At 39.1% G+C, this 23,316-nt stretch overlaps 2 protein-coding genes across 4 annotated transcripts in view; one reads left to right on the top strand and one right to left on the bottom strand.

The window, feature by feature from the left end:
- LOC129721147 (orexin receptor type 2-like) overlaps nt 1-23,316 on the top strand; it is a 372,491-nt gene that overhangs the window by 86,342 nt on the left and 262,833 nt on the right. The window lies entirely within an intron of this gene.
- Nucleotides 3,753-4,665, bottom strand: LOC129720333 (uncharacterized). Its single transcript, XM_055671800.1, has 2 exons — nt 4,514-4,665; nt 3,753-4,420 (listed from the first exon to the last, which is right to left on the bottom strand). Exons 1-2 carry the CDS (start codon nt 4,539-4,541, stop codon nt 3,753-3,755), a joined length of 696 nt encoding a protein of 231 aa, XP_055527775.1. The 5' UTR covers nt 4,542-4,665.

Below are 23,316 nucleotides of genomic sequence, written 5' to 3'. Positions count from 1 at the left end.
AACTCAATCTAATTAATCCTTGTATAGCAGTACGGAACTACCGATGTTTTGACCTTCCCTGCTAGTATGAACCTAACACCAGACTCTGCCTCTTTCACTGACCCGATATATGGGGCACCGAGCATTTCCAGCGAATCTGAGGCAAATATTTTCGTTAATGTTTCGAAGATTTCTACAAATAACATTCATTAAGTGATGTTGTTATGCAGTTGTTGGTAGCGAGGAGTGTTTTTAACAATAACTACAAATGGCGTAACAGAACTCTATGAAATCGAAGAGATATTAAAAACCCATTCTGATTTGTATATTGTTGGAGTATTAAGGGAATGTAATATGTTCGATGAACATTACCAAGCTTTCGAAGTAAGAAAAAGATCCAATTTATATTTCATAAAACTTTCAAAAATTTTCGATGGCCAGCCTATAATGATACACAACTGTAAGGACAAAATATATTTCAGAAAGAATTACCAGTTCACCTTTCAAGATAGCGATTTTTAGTTAGGCAAACATGTAATAAAAGAAGAAAATAAATTGTTAAAACTACTAAATTGTTTTACTGTTATGCAGCACAAATTCCCATATATCTTCATCATTTTGCATTACCATTTTTAACATTTATATGCAACAACTTACAAAAATCATCATTCTACATTTGGCTGTCATATGAAAGATTTTGGGAAACTGAACAGAAAAAACATTCAATTATATTGGCAGTACATTTCATATTTAAAGCAACATCTTCAAATATTAATTGGTATCAACTTTGATAGTATAATGGATGACATGTGAATATTATATGTTGCCCTTCTAGAATGCTATTGCGGTGTATTGATTGAGTCGTAAGTGTATTCCACATCAATATGAAATGGTTCGGCTTCTAGCACCGATGTAAGTGAATTCCACTTCATAATGCTGTGTGTATACAAGTGAAACATAAAATTGCAATATTTATTAGTTAGAAAAATTCGGCGGTAGACTTCACTATCTTATTTTCGCTTCTTTTTTATGTCATCAACTTTCTCATCAATTAATATGGAAGTGTGTCAATAATTTATACAAATAAGACGGGAGCTACACAGCCCATTGGGCCAGTGAATACAAATCTTGAAGATATAAGTTGTTTAATTCATTTGTTTGCCAAATCTCAGAATTTCTGCATTGCCTGTATGTATTTGTTTGTGAAGTCATTTGATTCATGCTGCTCTAGAGAATGCGGATAGATACCAGAAAAACAACAAAAAGTCGGCACATCAAATTTTCATTGCTGGAAACCACCAAAATTTTGCTGATTTTTGGTGTGCTGTGCTTCCAGCAATCTGTTCAGCAAAATGAAATTTGCTAATTATTCAGCAATGCTCAATTGCATAAAAGTGACACGTAGTTTGCTGCATGTTCAGTAAAACAAAATACAACTTGCTGGTTGTCAGCTATGACAATTTGCTGTTCATTCAGCAAAGCATAAATCAATTTGCTGGTTAACCAGTTAGTTCAAGAGAACCATGTTTCCGTCAGACACCAGATTCCATCCGCCCATCGGATCATAGGCAAATTACTGTTGAACTAGAGATGTATGATTATCATTTCAACTTTTAAGTTCATCTAGCCCAACAAGGACTTAGCTATGGTCCCATATTCGCTATCAGGAGCTTAGCGATGATCCCGTACCAGCTGCACAGCGGTTTGGCGCGTTTTATTAATGACAGCTTGACGTAAATTTTTTGACGTATCAATTCTTTTGCTGGATTCCAGCCAGCTAGCTGGCATCCTGCTATGTTTCGAGGACTAACATCTCAGCGTGTGTGTAAACGAGATAGCATATCACCGCCACTTTTCATACGCATAACATAGCATCTGTCAATGGGGCCCGCAAATTGCGGATCCGCAGTGATGTTTGCTCCTAACGGAGCAAAGCAAAAAAGATAGAGATGCCAGCAATGTTTGCTGATTCCAGCAAACATTCATTTACTGTTTTCTGTTCAGCAAATAGTTTTGCTGTATTTTCCCGAATCACTGAATCGATTACTGGTTTTCAGTAAATCTCGCGTAATTTTTCAAATAGACCAATCTAACATTTGCATCGAACTGAGAGAATCTACTTTGAAAATTTTCTCTCAAAATTTTAAATCCTATTTGAGAACGAAACAGTATTCATTCAAGTGGATACTGTTATACGATACCTTAAACTAATGTTCAACGTTACTATCTTGCAGATTCTAATTTTATTTGAAAATAAATGAATTTTTAGCAAAAATAAACTATGCAACGTTTTGCTTCTTTCAGAGGTAAATACGTCTTTCATAAGTCATAATGTCAGGTAGCGCTTTACATGCGTCTGAGCGTGTGTTATTTACGTCAAAATGTTGTGTCATATTGAAAATCATGATGTCATATACGTCATTGTAATTACATCGTTTAATCAATGTCGTTCAAATTTTCGGATTCATGCAAGCCCCATCAAGTACCCGGAATGACCCTGGCGCGTGTGCAGCACACAGCAAGGATCGTCCGTAAGCGTGCGAAATTTGTGGACTGGCTTTCGTGCGGGAGCAAACGCCTTTGGAGCATCGGCTGAAACATTCGGATATTCTGACCAATTCGTAAAAGTTGTTCGCATGATTATCTAACTGAGGTGAATTGATTTTAATTTCTTTTTATCAGATGCCGTCACTGTACTGAAAAGTTTAAATATTGTGTATGTTTCTCGAAGCACGGGCGGACGTACAGCAAGGAGATGAAACAACACGAGCCGAAGACGGCCACCAACTGAATAATGAACTTTAGAAGGAATCTACCGATAATGTTTAGTGAAATTTGGATTCAACACAAACGGTCTTTATCGGTATTTTGCCTAACGCTACTAAGTAAGGTTTTTTTTTCAATTAATGTACTGTGTTTAAAGATAGAACTACTGTATTGTGTGAATACAATTATTTTTATACCTAACATGTTTCAGAAATTCTTTATGCTAAGCACCCTCGAATTATCCGTGAATTTTCTGCAATCTACTACAAAGAATTTTGTTATAATACCATTCAGAACTGTTCGAATGATTTTATTTTTTCCATTAAAGGTAGATCATTAACTTCCACACCTACTTGTGTTAATAAATTAGTTTACAAAAAATTGGTCGTTGAAATTGACTTACGTCGAGTAAAACATCAAGCGAACGCATAGGACTCATATTTTGTTTCGAACGAAGGAATGGGTAATGATTATTGCAAAATCATTGACGGCATCCTGCATTTAAAGACGGCGTTTTCATTTTAAGGAATGTGCTTAAGAAATAAAGTAAAAAAGGAAAGTTATTTTTATTTATATGATGCATTTAGTTCAATAAGTGTACCAATTAAAAAATGCAAACAGATGGAAATTAATTTTCCAATACATTGGGACTACGTGCATGTTATCAAAATAAAGTATTTTTACTTAGATTAAAATTGAAGGCGTTTTCTCTGCTATTTCATTAAACATTTCGATGCCTATGTGCAGAGTGCAGACTAGCAAACATTGTAAACAATCGGCGCGAAGCTAATGAATAACTCGCTCTCGAAATAGCAGCTTTTTGCAATGCTAAATTGTTTACGACAATATCGTAAAACGGGAATAAACGTGAAACTCGTGATCTGGAACGACGACGATATCTGGAAATAGACAGAAAAAAATCAATTCGAGCGGTTTATCAATGATAAACACTGTTTGAATTTTTACGTTTCAGGCGAGGGATATATAATTACCTTCTTTTTAACCATTCAGTATTCAGCTATCGGTTCGCCATCACTTTCCGGCGGATCCATATCGTTTTCTAAATGATCTATTTGATTTGACTTTTTCTTTCTGCCACGTTTGGCTGGTACTAGCGTCTTCAGGAATGTTTGATAATAGCTCTTGTTTTTTATATACGGTAATAATGCTTTCAAGTCTGCCAATTTTGCATCCGGTAGAATGATGAGCCCATCTTCAATGTTGTGAAGTTCAATTAAATCAATCCCAATCGGCATTAGATCTGCACAAGAGATGATATTTGTTCGTTTAAATGAAGTTTCTCTCACATCATGTTTGTACAAAACAATTCCAGGACTGCTCGTCGAATAGCGGAAAACCATTATATCAGTTAACTTAATTGGTTCCTCAGCCTCATTCTTCTTCGGTAGAATATATGCAGCAAGGAAATACTCACTGGAAATGTCGGAAAACGGAAACCGTTTTACAATGCCCGAATTTGATGTTGATCCAAAGGGGAAGGTTGTATACATCACATTAGCTCCGGTGTGCACAAATGACGATTCCGGTTGCTTGGCATACTGGTGATCATTGCACCTTTTTTGATTTCTCGACTTCCTTACATCCAATTCGAAACTCCGTTCACTTGTCGGATCACTATCCGGCAGACATCTCTTTTCCATTTGGGTGGCTGCATCTAGTTAACAATAATAAATGTCAATAAATTACTATTAACTTTATTATTGTAAAGATACTGCAAGAAAAAACAAACTTCCACAATAATACGTACCTAGAAGCATCTCCAACCCGGAAAACATTTCAGATTTTATTTCCTATTCTAACAACAAAATCCGATAGAAAGTATTAAAAATTTTCAGCAGCACACGAAACAGATGACGAGTAAAATCAAAATGGTGTAAGTGAATGATGTTTTTATTTTTATGATCGTCTCACTTTCGCCGAAATTATGAGAGCTTATCTGACATGACAGATCATTTCACATATTCGTCGATACGCCAACAAAAGGGTGTAAGTTGAAAATTGCAGGTAGGGTTGTTCGGTCGTTTTGCCAAAATTATTCAAAAGTGTCGAAAAGTTCATTTTTGCCCGAATCATCAAGTTAGTGCCGAAATTACATCGCAGCTAATATTATAACATGAAAACCCCGTTTATTTACATTTTGCGACTTACGCCGATTTGAAAAATTACGCGAGAAATGTATTTATCAAAAATTCAAAAAATTAACTCATCTATTGTATCGATACTTTCTAACCGATATTCTGGGTGTTTCGAATCTTCTGGTTCTCTGGGTATCGATACTCAAGTATCGATACTTTTCGTCGTATCGCCCAATGCTCAGAGCAGGTGTACCTTAAGGTTCAGTCTTGGGTCCAGTCCTGTACAACATATTCACTTCAGATCTTCCTGGTTTGCCTCCAGGATGCACAAAGTCATTGTTCTGCGATGACACAAGCATTTCCGTAAAAGGAAAAAGTCTTCGTGTCATATGCAGTCGATTGCAGAAAAGTTTAGATCTTTTTTCTTCCTACTTGCAAAAGTGGAAAATCTCTCCCAATGCTTCTAAAACTCAAATGATAATTTTTCCGCATAAGCCTAGGGCTTCTTTCTCAAGCCAAACAATAATCACGTTGTCAAGATGAATGGGGTTATTTTAAGTTGGTCCGACAAGGTTAAGTACTTGGGACTAATTTATGATAAAAAACTTATTTTCAAAGAGCACATTGAGAGTATACAAGCCAAGTGCATCAAATATACGAGATGTTTATATCCTCTCATGACAGGAATTCTAAACTTTGTTTAAAGAACAAACTTTTGATTTACAAACAAATTTTTAGACCAGCAATGCTTTATGCTATACCGATCTGGTCAAGTTGCTGTTCAACAAGGAAGAAAACGCTCCAAAGGATTCAGAATAAAACTCTGAAAATGGTTTTGAAGCGTCCTCCTTGGTTTGGTACACTCGAATTACATAGACTTACTAGTGTTGAACCATTAGAAGCTATGTCAAATAAAATTATTAACAATTTTCGACAAAAATCGTTGCAATCCTCAATTGCTACGATAAGCTCTCTTTATAGCCAATAAGTTAGCAATTAAGTTAGTTGTAAGTTTACTTTCCCTTTTCTGACAAGTAGGTTTAAATCCCTACGAATGATAAGTCCCAATTGCGAAAGCAAACAAATCCTAACAATTAAAATTACAAATTTCTAACAGTGTTAAGAAGTCACTATTTGTGATTGGACACACATACTCATTATTTACAAATATTTATCATAAATACTTAAGCTACTAACAAATCCCCCCTTTAAAAAAAACGAATTTTAACGATAAAGCGGCATGCAGTTCGTTTGTTTTTAACCAGAAAAAGTTTTGTACTAGTGAAATCGCTCACTAATACTATAGCAGTGGCAGAAAATTCTATAGTATCATGAAACTTCATACGTCCAGTGAAAGACATTTTCAACCTGATCTAGGTTAACTAAAACACATTCTACGATCAATACTTGAAGAATTTTTATTAGGTTCGGTTACAGTGGAACGATATCACCAGCACGCTTGTTTACTCAGATGTATCGAAATAAAGTACATAAACAAGATTGTAGCGTAAATTGAATCATAAAAGTGTTTTCAAAATAATCAATTTGCAGAGTCCAATATTTACCACTGGTAAATTGGTACTGCCTGCGCTTTACTTTTTTTTCGGGTCAGCTAGTGTGAATGATTATATTTACCACCTTCCAAACAAAAACTCCAACCTACATATCAGTAACAGCAAAGGCAAAAAAAGCATGTAAGTGCAAAGGCACAAAGCAAACAACACACCCGGAAGGTCAGAAGTAACGTTTTAGCGTCAGTTTTTTTTTTGGTTTCGTTCCCCGAGCATCATCGAATACTGTAAACTAAGTTCCGTGGACGTAGACACGAACATAAACCACATTCCCTGGTATATAAACACCATCGCTTGTATTTTGGAACGCTACCAGGAAACTGAGGCGTTAGCCATATCACATCTCGCTGTGTCCGTCCATCAGTAAGCGTTGATGCCCATAGGAAAGAGCAAAGCTTTTCATCCATTTCTCACTTCTCGGTCGAGTTTGCGATGTCGTTAAATTCATCACAGGTTTGCCGACAAGCGCTACAGAAGATACACTCTCGAATTCCTGTGTGGTGTGTAGTACGCATGCCGTCCACAGATGGTACGCAATTTTTCGGTTGTTTTTTTTTGTTAGATTTTTTTAGGCCTGTGGAACAAAATAGAGGCAGTAAATTTGATGCATTCAATGCAGTGTAAATTTCTAACAAAACCAACATTTTTATTGCTAAGTATTGTCGGAACTGTGAAACTACGAGTATCCTGAGTTGAATAGTATTCCTTCCTAGTGACAATGATAAGAATTTAGTACGGGCAGTATTATTTTACAGCTTTTTCGGATTTATGGACTATTCAAATGAATGACATCAACGTTGGCTTACAAAAAAAAATTCATTTTTCAATTTTTCCGACTTTTGTATGCAGTTGATTTTTACTATACGACAAAGTGACACCATTTTTAATGATGCAATTCTGCTCATATTGAGAGATTAAACGCGAACTCAGACTTGAGTGAACTAACATTTGATTAAAAATTGTGAATGTGGAAAAAAATCTAACGCCGTGTCCATGAAACGGTTTTGTATGATGCTGCTACCAAACCAACCCTGAAAAGGTGCTATCAATTGGCATAAAATCCCTCTATAAAAAAATCCACCACGAAAACCGAATGTATGTAAATAAGTCGACCAAAAATTATTATTCCAACACAATCTCTTGATGAGTATTGTCCCGTTGTTTTGCTCGTTTTTTTTTTTTGCTATTTCTAGCAATGAAAAATCTCCGCATCGGTAATGGAAAATGCAAATGACGATAGCTGGTAGTGTTGCAGGAATTCCTGCGAGGAAACCAGCTGGAAAGAACCAATCGTGCAATCAGAGTACTATGGTACCGAATTCTCACCACAATTTGTTAATTCCCGCGGTTGATGGCAATAAAATTATTTATTCACAGTGACAAACAACAACCACTGAAAATGGGTCAACCAAAGGCATCGCTAAATGTGTTTACCGACCGAAAAGTATTGAAAAATGTGTTTCCCGGTCAGTGGTGCTTACCATAATTTGACAACGAAATTTCTCCTATAAGGGACGATCCATTAATGATGTCACGCGAAATTTAGAAAAAAATAAATCCCCCCTCCCACTGGTCACGAGCTATCACAACTTTCTGCCCCCCCCCTTAATTACGTCAAGTTTTTAAACCCCCCCCCCCTCCCTCTTTTTTGGTAATAATTGATTGAAAATCGAGCAATTTGTTAGACATGCATTTTTTTCTTCATAAGAACGATTTTACTGAATGAAAAACTAAAACTAAAAGGAAAAGAAGATTATAGAAGATAACTAGAAAGCGTCTAGTTCTAAGTCCAAGGATGGGGATGTTGATGGGGTCGCATATCGACGACATAGAAAGCCGAGACAGTAACTGTAGCATCATTGCTGATTTTTGAAAAACCATCAATATTTAGTCCTCTTCTTCAATCAATTCGCAATCCAAATCTTCTCCACATGTTACAATAGCCAAGCATTTTTATTTACGTTTTGTCACAAGTTTTGTATTTATTGATTGGATTGAGAGACACTGAAAATTAATGGAATTGCGCTGTCATTCATAAACAAACCTGCACGGTAAAACATAATTAACGAACATTATGCTTTTTAACATGAAAAAAAATGTCTTTTATTTTAGTTAAAGCAAATCTTAAGCAAAAAAGAGATCGTAGAACTATAAATGAATGATGCAACTGTGGTTAGGTATGCGACTTTTTTATTTATTTTTTTTTTTTGAGTTTAAATGTGATGTCATACTCAAGCTAACCCCCCTCCCCCATATGTCACAAAATGTCACAATAATTGAAACTACCTCCCCCCCCTCCTAAACGCGTGACATCATTAATGGATGGTCCCTAAGCAGTGTACAACAGCGGGAGATGAGTCGTCCGGTTCCACTCAGTATCGGCCCAGTCCATTGGTCGAAAGTCATATGATAACTAAATAAATTGATTGGGTTAACACAGAGGTCACTACTTTCAAACGGTGACTGTCGGAAACCAATCTCATTAATTAAAGTAATATATATCCATTCGGTAAATTTCACCGCAGACATGTGATAAATAAATGAGTAAGCCCAACATTACATTTGTGCTGAAATATATATAACGATTTGATTTAATGATAATTTTTATCTTTGTTGATAAAACTGTGAATATTCGTTGTTCACAATTGTTAACCTTCGAGAGTGCTTCATGAATTTGCATATAAGTATGAGAAATGCTAATAATTCCCCTCGGGTCCGGATGTGTGATGAAGAAACAATGAATGATTAACTAATCCGCATACGATGATTTTTCTTGGAATCTGTCGAGTACATTCAACTTTCTGTGCTACCAGTTCTGCTCTACTAAAGTATCCGCGGGTGGAATCCGTGTTTTTTGTAATTTTGCATGTTCTGCCAGCTCCAGCTCCTTTCAGACAGCGTAAAAATGTATTTCGCTTGCCTTCCAAATTCAAAGTCCATATTTATGGTGACTTCAACCAGAGCCGTGCACGGTTCACTCGTGATTCGAGAAATGGCTGTATTCTTCTTTCGGTTGTTGATGATATGGTAACATGGTAAATTGCGAAATACAAAAATTTCTTTTTGGAGAATGCGGATAACGTTGAAGGTAAGTTAAGTTATATTAGAGATACAGGAGAAAAATCCACTTACAGAAGATAATAATTATACCTTAGGTAAATAATTATGCCTTCAAAAGTTCAGTTTGCTTTAAAAAAAAATATTTAAATCATTTAAAAATTAAAAGTGTCTGAAGCAAGACTTATGCAATCGAAAGGAAACTCAAAACATATTTTTAATTTTTAGGTAACATTTTTTTTGCTCCCGGATAATGATCAAATTTCAAACATTTTTCATGCTACAGATAATGTAGGTCAAATTTGTGTGCAAAATCTTTTGACAGATCTTAAGGAATTGAGACGCACCTTATTCTTCTGAGTGTAATTGAGTTGTACCATGTGAAATATGAAACCAGAAATTCATAACGCCATCTTTTAAAAGGTTATTGACAACTATAAGCTTCTTAATTTTGTTAATGCAATGAATATAAGTGATTACGACATGAGCAAGCATGACTATATAAGCATGATACTTCATTTCAATTTAGACGAGACTTTGGAACAGTATTAACATTTTTGAACGACCTCCAGCATACAATTGCTTTTAGTGAAAAAAAAAAATCCAATCTAGTCTAAATTACATCGGGTGTGCCTAAAAGCTCGAAAACTTCAAACTATGCAATTTTAGTTTATAGCCTATGGAAACCGTTCAGAAATCCTCCAGTCCAAATCTATGGAGTTATCACTAAGGCCGTTACAAATTTTATTTTCATTTTATGTCACCCCCATTCAAAAATCTGAAAGAAACAAAAGCTCAAACCGTTTTGTTCATTTCATTGGTTTTCTGACAGCATAAATGCTTAATTTAGCAACAAACAAGTTAGGTGACAGCGAGAGTGTCGTCGAAAAGCAAGCGAAATAAATAATAATAATAATAAAGGGTTATTTATTCAACATTTATTTGAGTGCAAGTTACAAACGTCATAACTTGCGCACAAACTTTGATCAAAGATATTTCTTTTTTTTCTTCTCGGTGTTATTTATTTTTTGCCACCCCCTCTGCTAACTTTGATAACCTTGGGCATAAAAAGAATTCGAAATTTGTATCGGCCTAATATAGTATTGTATTTTAATACGAAATTTTAAGTTTTATAAATAGCCTCAAGTTGTATATCCATGTATTCGAAAAATGTATTTTACATTATAAAAGAAGATGAAAATGCTTCTATGCCCGTTTGAGGAGGAGCAAACAAGATGCAGGCTCTACTTAAGCGGACTGTTTTCTGTTCTATAAGAAAAACCGGCCCCGTTGTGAAGCGTGACGGTTGGGACTAAATCAATATTAAATGAAAAAATCAATCCGTTCCGAAAGGTTGATGAGAAAAAAAGGAAAAAAAGAAGATAAAATGAAGGAGCAAAAAGGCATTAGAGAATACAGCTTGGGGCTACTTTGCAATCCAGTTGCAATTCTTCATAAAATGAAAAACTGTCCCGTATAACCTGCTCGGTGTGCTATTGTTTTATTTTTGCCCCAAGTAAGGACTGTTTCGTAATCTCAATCTTCTACACCCACCTTATTGACCGGAACAGTTCTTTCGATCAGATCTCAATGATGATAATATTGTGGGTGGTAATTTTTGTTAACTGATTGAATGACAGATTGTTTTAAAGATTGTTTACACATCGATTCCCGTTAAAGTTTAGAACAACTGTCGAAGTTTCTTCCCAACAAGAATCACCGTACTTGTGACAGTCGTCAAATGGGCTAACTAGGTAGATTTTAATTTGCATGACTATAAAGCGGAAGCAATGAAAATAACAATCCATGGACCAGAATTTTATTGATATGGCTTTTGAATGCCCTCGCAGCAACTCATAAATTTAAAACTATTTCTTGGACATATTTCTGTTAACCAAAGTTTGAACAAAATCACTTCCGAACGATAGTCCTACATAAGGCTAGGTAACATTAAATGTTGTAAAAATTATCAATTTTTTTCCAACCGGCACGAATATCGATCCAAAAACGCACAAAAATTACGCAATGGTCACAACGGTAAACACAGGTTTTGCCCATGGGCGCAACTACGGGGGGGCTGAAGCCCCCCCTGGAACGTGTTTAGCCCCCCCTAGAATTTCCTAGAGAATGATTGTATTCAATATATATACATTCCATACTACTTATCAGAGCATCAAAATCCACACAAATTGAGATGTCGTCATTCATTGGCTAAGAACTGGTTCTGCACCCAGGATCGATTCTCAACCCTTGCTCTCTTACTCACCTTACCAGTCAGACGAGAGCTGTAGTAGCTCGTGCTGTATCAAGTAGTCGCCAGTTTACTCGGTTTTGGGCTGTGTTTCACCAGTTCCCCAGACGTCTCATCACTCGCAAGTCTCTTTCGATCTGGTCGAGCCATCATGCACGCTGCGCCCCTTAATTTCTTGTGCCGGTAGGGTTGCTGAAGAGAAGTGATTTCACATGGTTGTCGTCCGGCATTCTTACGATGTGACCGGCCCACCGCAACCTAATGTCTTTCGCCAGGTGTGCAATGGGGTTCTCTCCAAGCAGCGCGTGCAGTTCGTGGTTCATGCGCTGTAGCCATTATCCGTCGTCCGCTTGTGCTCCACCGTAGATAGTCACCTTCTGTTCGCCGATAGGCACCTTCTGTTCGAAAATATCAAATGGACTTCCGTAGAGGACTACCGGTTATCAGGGTTTTGTAGTTTTTTGTATCGAAGTGGTCATGTCCGATCATCACCGTGATTGGTGCGTACGTTTGTAATGTCTGAAAAGAACGGGCCGTCGTTGAGAACGTGGTCAATTTGTTTCGCTGTACGTTGGTCGAGGTAAGAAGGGACTTTGGACTGCTAATCCGCGGGAAGCTGCGAAGTTGGTGCATAGCAGGCTGTGCGGGCCGATAACCGGCTTATATAAGTCTATCCTTCCGTTCATGTCCCCAACGACGATCTTGATATCTCTACGCGAGCAGCTATCGTAGAGTTTCTCCAGCTGTGCGTAGAACGCTTCTTTCCCTGTATCAGGTCTTCCTTCGTGAGGGCAGTGCACATTGGGAATAGTGTAGTTGTGGAACTGGCCTTTAATTCTCAACAAACACAACCTGTCGCTGATTGCCTACCGCTTTGGTGGTACTGTGCCTTGCAGCCACAAATCCACCGTACCTTCTCTCCTTTCAGGCAACGCTCCTGGAGCGCAACGATGTCGAAGTGGCGGGGTTCTAGCTGATCCAGCAGAATCCGGTCGACATCCGGGTCATTAAGCGATCTACTGTTACATGTACTGAGCTTCTAATCGTCGTCCTTATTTTGTCGGCTGGGTCATTGCCGATTGTTCCGGTTCGTTTTGAATTCTTGATTCTCCGTAGTATGTTTATTTCAGTATGCTGCCTTACTAGGGCTGCGATGCCTAGTCTTGCGACGGAGCTGCCGCCATGGATGTAGCCGGCGAGACACCGCATTTCATAGTTCAACCGTCCGGTCCGGATCAGTCGCTGTTTGAGCCGCCCCTAGCCTGTGGGGTAGACGCGCAGACAACCTGCTCTCTAAGGAGAACAACTACCCCACCGGTTCACCGGTTTTTCCTTGGTTGCTCGTATCCCAGTCAGTACCACGTGGAGGTAGGAATAGGGCATTATGCCTTGAACCACAGTGGGGTCTATTTTATTCTAACTAGTACGGGTGAACTGTTAAAAAGCAGCCCAGCCGTTTACCAAATCTAGCTCTCCTCAATATCGAATCATTGTTGCTGAAAGAGCTTGGCGTTGACGATGTGTTCAAGATATTCAGTACATCTTCGGAGATTCTATCCCGAAGTGATTTTTTCTGCTTTTACGATACTATTTTAAGCGTCATTAAAAAAGCATATTCAAACTCTTTTTTCTCTTTTTTAAAATGACATACATGAAAACTAGCCCCCCCTAGAAATTTTCCTTAGTTGCGCCCATGGTTTTGCCCAAGAGCTCAAACTGGAAAGAATGGAAGATTTTAGTCTTTTAATCATTCCTGTGAATTTTGGTGTCCCTAGCAAAAATAGCTTTTTCAGAGACTTAAATAAGTTTTGCCGTAAGAAAACGTAGAAGTGGTGGACTCAGCGAGCAGCTACTCGGTGCCCTTTCCCACATTCTTAAATTTACCAATAGCAATAGTTAAAGAGCTATAATCTTTCATTTTTTCAGTTTGAACTTTGGGGCAATTTTTCTTCACTTTTGTCGACTAGTGTTGAATGTATTAAACTAAGCAGTTTCATATGTTGTTCGCGCCTAAACTCCCGCCTCAGCTGGGCATTACTGTCATCTGTGAGTGACCAGCTGACGTCCAAGCGACGCCGATTTGTGCGCGCTTATTCCAAGCTTTGTTCTGGCTCGACAATGCTGCCGTTCGAGAGGCAGCCTATAAAAGCGCTCTCCGCAGCAGCGTTAGTGTTCATTTTCTGTTAGTCGATAAACGTACGGTGGCAGCGCCGTCACGCTGCCACTTTTGTAAATATTATACATAGAATAAACTGTTAGTATAGTAAACAATGTGTATTTCGCGGTGAGAAAAGAAAACTCGTCCCTGGGCCTTAATTGCCCTCTCGTGATGCCAAAGGGCGAAATTCGAACACAACGTAGGGCCGTGCGCGATCATATGTTTTTGGTCCATCAATTTCGGCAAACCGTTCGTACAGCTTTATCGACAAATACGACCGCTGTCATGAAGTGTTGCGAAATTTCGACACTGCAAATGCAATTGAAAATGATACAGCAGCAGTTTCACTCTTACTTCTCTTCAAAATGATGTTGAGTGTCATCCGGGTCAAATCACAGGGAAAATCATGTCAGTGAAATAAATTATATGACTTAATTATTATCGAAATTATGTGATCTGAGCCAATCCATTGCCTACAGTTGATGGAGTAGATAAGCATCTAGGGGAAAGTAGGTAAAGACGGACACCTTAAGGTGTAATCTAAATAATTACTTAGGTATTGCTATTTAGATCGCAGTAGTCATACAAATTGAAACTTAAGGTCATTTGTTTTCATAATCATTTTTGGTATTAGTGAACTTCCTCCAAGTTTTATGTGTTTTGGGTCTTCGAAAATAAGACTACAAATTGCTGTTTTTTGACATGGTTGGGAAAGACGGACACTTGGGAAGATGGACACTACGAAGGTTGAGGTGGACGCTCACAAAAAAGATGTAGTACGTTAAGTATTCTTTTGATTTATGTGTTAAGTGATGGCCATACATTACTCTACGTTATAAGAGTCCATCTATACATCACGTGAACAGTTTGAGAGGATGGGTTTCGATGAAACCGAAAATTTTCCGCCTTTATGGCCTGTTCTAACTGCTAAGTGATTAATATCTGCTGGTTTCTCTCGCGGGTGTACTTTGTGAACATCTGTAGTACACAACATATGCTACATGTGAAAATTCTTGGAAAATCCGTGTGTCCATCTTTCCCTACCTTAGTGTATCCGTCTTGCCCGACCTGGTTGTAAATTTTTCAAACGATCGTAGCTCTTTTCGCAGTATTCTGTTTCAACTGAGAACCAGTCACTGACAGTGAAATATTTCAACCTGCTGTCATGTATATTCAACTGCCTACATTACCATCGCAGCTGTCATCCACAGTGACTTTCAAAAACTAAAAGAAAAGAAGCAGTTGTTCTACTTGGGATTACTCCATACTTCAGTCTGTACTCCACCGTAGATGTCCACCTTTTAGTCTGGTGTAGGGTTCCTCCACCGTCGCAAAGACTCGTGCTATATGTCGAAGTCATCAGCGAAGCCTTTAAGCTGAATCCGCTTCGTGAAAATCGTACGACTCGTACCGATGCCCGCTCTTCCTAGAACACCTTCGAGGGCGATGACAAAAAGCAAACAGAAAAGTCCATCACCTTGTCTCAATCCTAGGCATGACTCGGAAGGACTCAAGAGTATCCCCGAAACACGCATGTTGCACATCACACAGCCTTGATCAGCCGCGTTGGTTTATCCGGAAAAATATCCTCGTTCTCTTGCATGATCTGCCATACTGCCGTGAGAAGACATTGTGACGTAGATCCAAGTGATCAGTTTTTCAGTACGGCCCAAAAACGAAAGAATTCTTCGTCACTTTTGTATGGAAATGTGTGCCAACGTCACTTTGTTTTTTTTTTTTGATTTTATGCAACGTACGAATAAGTAATAACGAAAAGGAAGATACCAAAAGATAGGTCTTCGAATAATGAACAAATTGGCATGAAAAACTCATATTCGAGAAAGTGGCACTTACGTCACTTTGTCATCTCACGGCAGCATAGCTGTTCTCGATTGACTGTATCATAGGCTGCCTTGAAGTCGATGAAAATGTGATGCGTGGACACGCTGTACTCACGACATTTTTGCAAATACTGTCGGATTGAAAATATCTGGTCCGTGGTTGCGCGGGCTCCCATGAAACTCGCCTAGTACTGCCCCACGAACCTCCTGGTTAAAGGTGTTAGATGTTAGAATAGAACTTGGGAAAGTATTTTCTAAGCAGCGTTGATGAGCGTAATACCACGATAGTTGCTGCACTCCAGCTTGTCGCATTTCTTATAGATGGGGCAGACGACTCCCTCCATCCGCTCTTCCGGCAGTTTTTACTCTTCCCAGTTTTTTGAAATGACCCAGTGCTCTAGCAAATGTTTCTTCACCATGTTTGTAGAGCTCCCCCGGCAGGCTGTCTTTGCTGGTGGCTTTGTTGTTCTTCAGCTTTTCAATCTCTCGCTAAATTTCGTGGAGGTCGGGGCTGATACCCCGTCATCTACCGTTGGCACTCCAGCTCCGTTCCAGCTTTGCTTCTGTTTGTTGCATAGCCATTCAAATGTTCATCGAAGTCCCGCTTCCATCTGTCGACCACCTCGTCATCGTTCGTGATGAGATTACCTTCCCCAAAGTCGGCTCGCGGCACATAGCCTTTACGGGATTGGTTAATCTTTTCGTAGAATTTTCGTGTATCATTAGCAGTGAATAGCTTATCTAGCTCTTCATGGTCATGATCCTCCTGTTGGCGCTATTTACGTCTCAGGATGCCATGATTGTTGAGGTTAAAAATATGCACTGAGTGAATAAAAACAGTTGCTACCCGCTGCTGCTTAGTCCTAGTGACCATACACTGCTAATATGAACGATATGAGCAGAAGCAGGCTCCTTTATAGCCTGACTAGTGCAGACAAGGTATATATTTCTGTCGACCATATCAGGGAAAGCGAACATTAAACGACCAATCCTAACCGACTTGAAGCATTTGAAATTGAGCATATTTTTTCCCTTTTTTAAGATTTTTATTTTACAACCTTACTTGTGTAACGCACTGGCGGTTAGCAAAATAATTTCGCAACTTCGAAGTTGAATGATACAATAACCAGATCGAATGAAGTAATATGGATTGATTGGGTCGGAACTAGGGGAATGTGGTATGAATTATAACATCGAGTACAACATAGAAATGTCAAATCCAATGCCTATTTTTGTTTTCTTGTTCATGCTTGCTGTTGATACAAAAATCTTACCGTTTCTTTTATTTTTGAACGGAAAGCTCACATTTAAATTATGAAGAGTTTTTTACTTAGATTACATCATTTGTTGGATAAAAACCCTATCCATTGTGTCTACCTCATCTACCAAAGAAGCGCAAGGGCCGAGCCCCAACCGAAACAGCAAAACAATAGAAACAATCGGACAGACATTGACGTATTTTGGATCAGGGCCTACATCGAAGTCGACGGCTTCTATCGGGATTTCTGCTAAATATAATCTTCGCTGGTCATTCTTCCGGCATTCTAGTTACATGCCCAGCCCACTGCAACCTGCCGTGTTTTATCCGTTTGACTATATCCGCTGATTTGTACACCTGGTACACTTCATAGTTCATGCGTCTGCGCCAAACGCAAAATCTACGCTCAAAATCACCAAGAGCTCGCCGATCGGCTTTTTTCAACGTCCATGCTTCATGGTTGTAGAGGGCCACGGGAAGGATAAGTGTTTTGTACACGCAGAAGTTCAAGCATTAATCATCCAATATGTTCTTCAATTCGCACAGAATTTGCCTGCTGACTTCGCACTACGAATGAGTAAAACACAAAACGTTGTACAAGGAATACATTGACAGAAATCAAAATCAGAATATTTATCATATACATAAAAATCGTATAGTTTCAGTAAACTTCGGTTTCGGGCGAACGATCAGTTTCGAGGCGCTTAAAAAACCGCTCTTAACTTTCGTGAGCCGGTGCGTATCAAAGGCTCGTGCATCCCTAAAAAGCGTCAGCAACCGAAACAGCCAATAGCGAGCCTTGTTGTTGCAGAAGTTATTGACGCTGGTGCCAGTAACGCGAAACCGAATGCATGTGAACACACCAGAGTCATAGTTAAATGCAAAATGTTTTGAACACAAATCTAGTGTTTTTGTTTGTTGTTAATGATTGAATGATATTTTCAAATGACCTGATTCATGAAAGTGAATCGATCAGACAATATTTTCTTTTTTTTTGTCAGTACCCAACCTATTAGTATTGGTTGCTGGTTGCACTGTTTTAATGATGCCAGCCTTCTGAACATCGGTTGATGCACCCCTCCCTAGTAACAAAATTGGTTATATTAAAGTTTTATAGTGCTTTTTTGGCTGTATTAAGTACTATAAAACGGTGATAAAACCAACATTGTTACTTGGGCTGCCCTCCGTATAGCACCCTCCAATGCGATATTGAACAATAAGTATAACAGCTCGTCTCCCTGCTATAAACCATCTAACGTCACGAAGGAGTCCGATATCTCACCGGCTATCCTGACGCATGATGTAGAGCCTTCATGAGTGGCACGTATCAGTCTAATTAGTTTTGTTGGGAAACCATGTTCCAGCATTATTCGCCATAACTCATTTCTCCTAACTGTACCGTACACTGCCCTAAAGTCTATGAACAAATGGTGAATCGAAAACGACATTGGTAATCGCCAACAAAGGTCTCCGACAGCGGCTTCAGTCTATGGAACAGAACACGGGAGAGAATGTTTCAAACGGTGTTGAGAAGGGTTATGCCCTAATAATTACTAAGGTCCAGGCGGTGGCCTTTCTTGTAAAGCGGACATATGAGACCCTCCAACCAGTCCGAGGTAATTCTTCGTCGGGCCACACTCTCAGCATGATCCGGTGTAAAGCACGATACAGTTGCCTGCTCCCGACTTTGAAGAGTTCGGCTGGAATGCCTGGCTGTTCTTCAGCTCTTTCACTGCTTTCTTCACCTCGTTCATGGATGGTGGGTCCGCAGCTTTGCCATCACCCTCAATCATCATCCTGCTCCTCATCATCCTCCTCATCATTCTTTTCCTTTTCGCATCGTCCCTGAGAAGCAACCTTCTGCCTCCGCAAGAATACGCTCCCAATGCTATCGTTTCTTCCGGCGATCGAGCCTTTTTTCAGCAGCTTTAGCTTCAGGGTATCTTCCTACGATCTGACGAGTCTTAGCCGTGGCTACCATGTGAACTCGGGCGCAGTTCTTTTCATCCGTCGCTCGCTGGCACTCAGCGTCATTACGTCAATTGGATACCACGAGATCCGAGTCAACGTTTGGTCCGCTAAATGACCTTACGTTTGTAACGTCTGGAAAGTGCCGACCATCAGTCAGAACGTGGTCGATCTGAAAGCAGGCCTCTTCATTCGAGTGCAACCAGGTGTGCTTCGTATATTCCGGCATGCGATATAAGTGCTACAGATAGCCACACCTCTGGCTGCAGCGAAATTGACAAGCCTCAGGCCGTTGTCGTTCGTAGTAGAGTGGAGGCTTTCTCTACCAATCACGGGGTGGAAAAAGTTCTCCTGCCCGACCTGCGCATTTGAATCCCCGATGACGATCTTGATGTCGTGGCATTCGTTATACGTTTTTTCCAGGAGCTCATAGAACTCCTCCTTCTCTTCGTCGGGTTTATTGTTGGTCGGTGTGTACACATTTATCAGGCTGTAGTTGAAAAATTTGCCCTAAATTATCAACACGCATATACGGTCACTGATCGGCCTCCATCTAATGACACGCTTCATCTGTTTCCCTATGAGCACTAAAGCACCGACTTCCCTTTCTGCCTTCTCGCCACCACTGTAGTAGATGTGGTACTTGAATGGAGTGCCCGCAATAGGATCTCCTCACCTCTACCACCTCACCTCCTGTATGACAGCAACCACCACATTTACCTTCTGCAGCTCTCTAGCCAAGATACAGATCCGCATTTATATCTGGATTGTTCGTAGTATTTCATATTCGGTATGATGCCTTACTAGGGCTGTAATACCTAGTCTCGTGACGGAGCTGCCGTCCGTTTTCCACCGGGGTTGGCTACCCGATCTCCGCTAAGGTTAGTCGTATCCCGGTCGGCGATGTCACAAAATACCAAAATATTGGTCGCAGTGACGAAAACACCCAACACGGAAAAAAAATCCCGGTCGGCACGGGAGTTTCTGGACAGAGGTGGATGACCACAATAGGGTCTTGAATGACACGTGCCCAGCCATCTACCAACCGATAGAAAAGAGCCAATAAATTGTAGAGACGTTCTTGATTATTTTTTCAACTTATTTCGCCATCATAAATAGTTTCTTCAAGTCGAAAGAAAGTTTGATTATGGAATTTACTAACTAGGATACGTTATCCAAGTTTTGGACATAATAAAAAATCTATTTTTGGTGTGTGGAAAACATTCATTCTGTGTAAAGCTCGAATTGTACTACATAGCTTTCATAGCTATTAACCTTAGGCTTCTATTGGTTAAGCATGCTTTACTCAATTGAGATAATATGAATTGAAATGCCATACTATTAAAGTAATTGCATTTCCCAAAAGCTCGTGGATACGATTAATTTAACTGCTCACGATCTACAATGTGAAATTATGTTGCATACATACATATACCTACACATGTGTTGCTTGTTTTATCTGCTCGACATCAGGCGAAACGCTGTAATAGAATAGTTTTAGTGAATAGCTTTGTAACGACTAGCATGTTTGGGAAACTCTAAAACCAGTGCACAGTGGTCCAAGAGCAGCCAAAACTTAAAAAATCAAAGTGAACCAATCCGCAGAATCAAATTTTTTTATACTTTTTTAATCCTTTCGGGACATAAATCCAAAGTTTGAGTGTAATCCGTTGAGTTTTGATTTTTTTACAGTATTAAGAATGGACAAACATCGTGTTTTTTCGGGGATAATCACTGTATGCATTTCATAACTTGAGACCATCCTGTAGCTTAACAGGATGCACGTACATGAGTGATGTCTTCGGAAAATCTGTCCACATATGTCCAAGGAATATTTCTATTGATTCCAGGATCTTTTTAACAACTAGAGGTTTGTGTATTGTGTTAAATTGTTGTCTTATAAACATATTCCGGGTTAAATATGCCTCGAAACTATAGTTGCCCATGAGAGCCCGCTATCCAATAGGTTTCATTTGAAAGGGAAATTCATTAGCTTCAAAATGATGAAGGTTCGAGTTATCGAAAACTATCGATAAATTGATTTTCATCCAATTTATGAGAGCAAGAACATATTTTTAAACAAGTTATTCTGACTGCGTATCGGGTTCATGCGCTTCATTCGATCGTAGTAGCCAAGGAACACGTGCTTCACAAACGGCTGTTTCGAATATAAACAACATGGAGAACACAATATTTAACTGTAGCCGCTGATTCATTTTTCTTGTGCACACAATCGAGAATCCCAAATGGACAATGGTAAGTTTAAACAATCTTTTGAGTTACTCTTAGAAGTACCAACGTACGAACTCGAGTGGGTCTGCTAATTGATAGACCCAAGCCAGGTGGTTGCGGCAATTCCAATGATGGGAACACTGCTCGTTGTTGTTTTGAGCTCCGAAATAGGCGGTGGTTTAATATGCCCACAGCTTTACATAAGTTACTTATCCATGGTCACCAAATTACAAAGTAATCTATTCCTCCCGTGGAAAAGATGTTGGAAGAAGCCCAAGAATGGAGCAACAAACCCATCAAATCATGCCGTAACAATTTTGCACGGAAAGACAGTCCAGAAAACACATACCGAGACAATTTTCCAGCACCTTAAACCAACTAGAAAGCATCATCTTGAGCTTCCTGAAGAAGTGAAGCAATTATTTAAGCATGAGGCGAAAGAAGAGACTGACGTAGATTCAGAAGTCGAGTCATCTGAGTCAGAAACTGATGAATCACAATCTGGCTCAGAACCAGATGATTAATCTAAAAATTTTCAGAATAATAATTTTCCTTTGTTTCAATTGTTTTCCTTTGTTGTAAAAATTATTATTATACTGTAGAATAAAAAGACTAGTTTACCTTTTGAAGTTCGTTTAACGTGTAATGCTTGAAGTATAAAAACTTACTTGAATACACCCGTACAGGATTACATTTTTAATTTGATTAGAACCAGGAAAAAAGGGTCGCATGGCGGAGTTCGGTTTAGTTGAAATAAACTGAACAACGGGGTATGTCCAGGACTGGTCAGTAATTACCTAGACACATTATGTGGTAACAATTAACCTAACTTCATAATTCCGAATCATTTGAGTGGTCGTATGGTGAGTTTTGACCATTTTAGGGCAATTATAGGTATATTATGTAAATATTTTTGCACTATTTTGGTCATATCTCTAGAAAAAATAATACGATTTTAAATTACAAACAATAGAGTGTAAGAAGACTAAAATTCCGTTCGTTTGACGGTTGATGGAGCTAAATCGGTCAAGTGGTTACTGAAATATTGCGAAAAAAACATGAAAATAGACAAAAATAACAAATAATTCATCTATAAAAACCGGAAATATTGCATATATGAAGTCTACTTTAATACGAAAATAAGTTAAAGGGTGTTAGAAAACCGTATTTCTTCAATTCCAATCGTTTAAAAATGAGTTTGAGGTTTTGACCGTGATTTGCTCTAGAGTGGACCACTGTGCAGTGCTTTCCCGCAGCTCCAAGTGCCCCGAATGCGCTCTGCAACAAAATAGCACACCAAGGCAGACCGTGCATTGACTATAAAGTGACTATAACGATATAAATACTATATAGCTGTATGGTAATATTACCTTCAACGGAGCACGGACGGGAATAAGATGGATATGGCTTCGAGCGTCTGTCAGGCGTGCCAACTGTTGGTATTAGAAGAGGATCCAACCCAGCTTCATGCAATCACGGCCAAGACGACTAACTCGAGAACGATGATGATGATTACGGCGAGGATAGCGATGATAGTTACGGCTTTGACAGAAGAGCAAAGTAGTGGCGCTGTGGTTTGTTTCATTATTCTTCACTCCGAATAGTTGTGTACTCTCTCGCTGCGGGAGTTATGCCAGTCAGTGTATTTTACTTTTACGACAGAAACACACGAACCGGTTACAGGTCATAGGGTCACAAAGTTTGCAAGCTGTGAAGTCGACATATAGGTACCCATTTATTTTGTCAAGAGCGCAAGCAGAAGCTGTCCTGCTGTTCAGGCACGGGCGAATTGGTATCATACCGAATAGTTTTTGTATTTCAGATGTTTTCCCTTTTGTATGCGTGGGTTTTTTTTTTCGGGGAAACGACAAAGGTCTAGAGTGTTGTATGGGATTCACAATTTGTTGGTTGTGTTGAATAACAGAAATAACTTTACTTCCGGGTGTTTCTCATTATCAAGGTGTCATCAAACTAGCTTCATTCGAGGGTTTGTTGTTGGGTTTGTATTGGCATTAAACTCTTGTCCAATTTCTTTTCTAGAAAAAAACTTGAGCATGCTAAGGTGCGTAGGTTTTAACTTTGCGGCGCTTTAGGACTTTTGTCGTAAAAATATTTTTTTTCCAACGAGCATTTTCTCAA

Source organism: Wyeomyia smithii, chromosome 2 (assembly GCF_029784165.1).
Source record: "Wyeomyia smithii strain HCP4-BCI-WySm-NY-G18 chromosome 2, ASM2978416v1, whole genome shotgun sequence".
NCBI classification, from domain to species: Eukaryota; Metazoa; Arthropoda; class Insecta; order Diptera; family Culicidae; genus Wyeomyia; species Wyeomyia smithii.
This window is presented reverse-complemented; position numbering and strand designations above follow the sequence as displayed.

What these genes read in the sequence shown, in the direction of transcription:
- LOC129720333 (XM_055671800.1), bottom strand. Translation starts at nt 4,541, where the DNA reads ATGTTTTCCGGGTTGGAGATGCTTCTAG. An exon ending in CGGGTTGGAGATGCTTCTAG is followed by an intron (nt 4,421 to 4,513) that starts GTACGTATTATT and finishes ATTGTTAACTAG; the next exon opens with ATGCAGCCACCCAAATGGAA.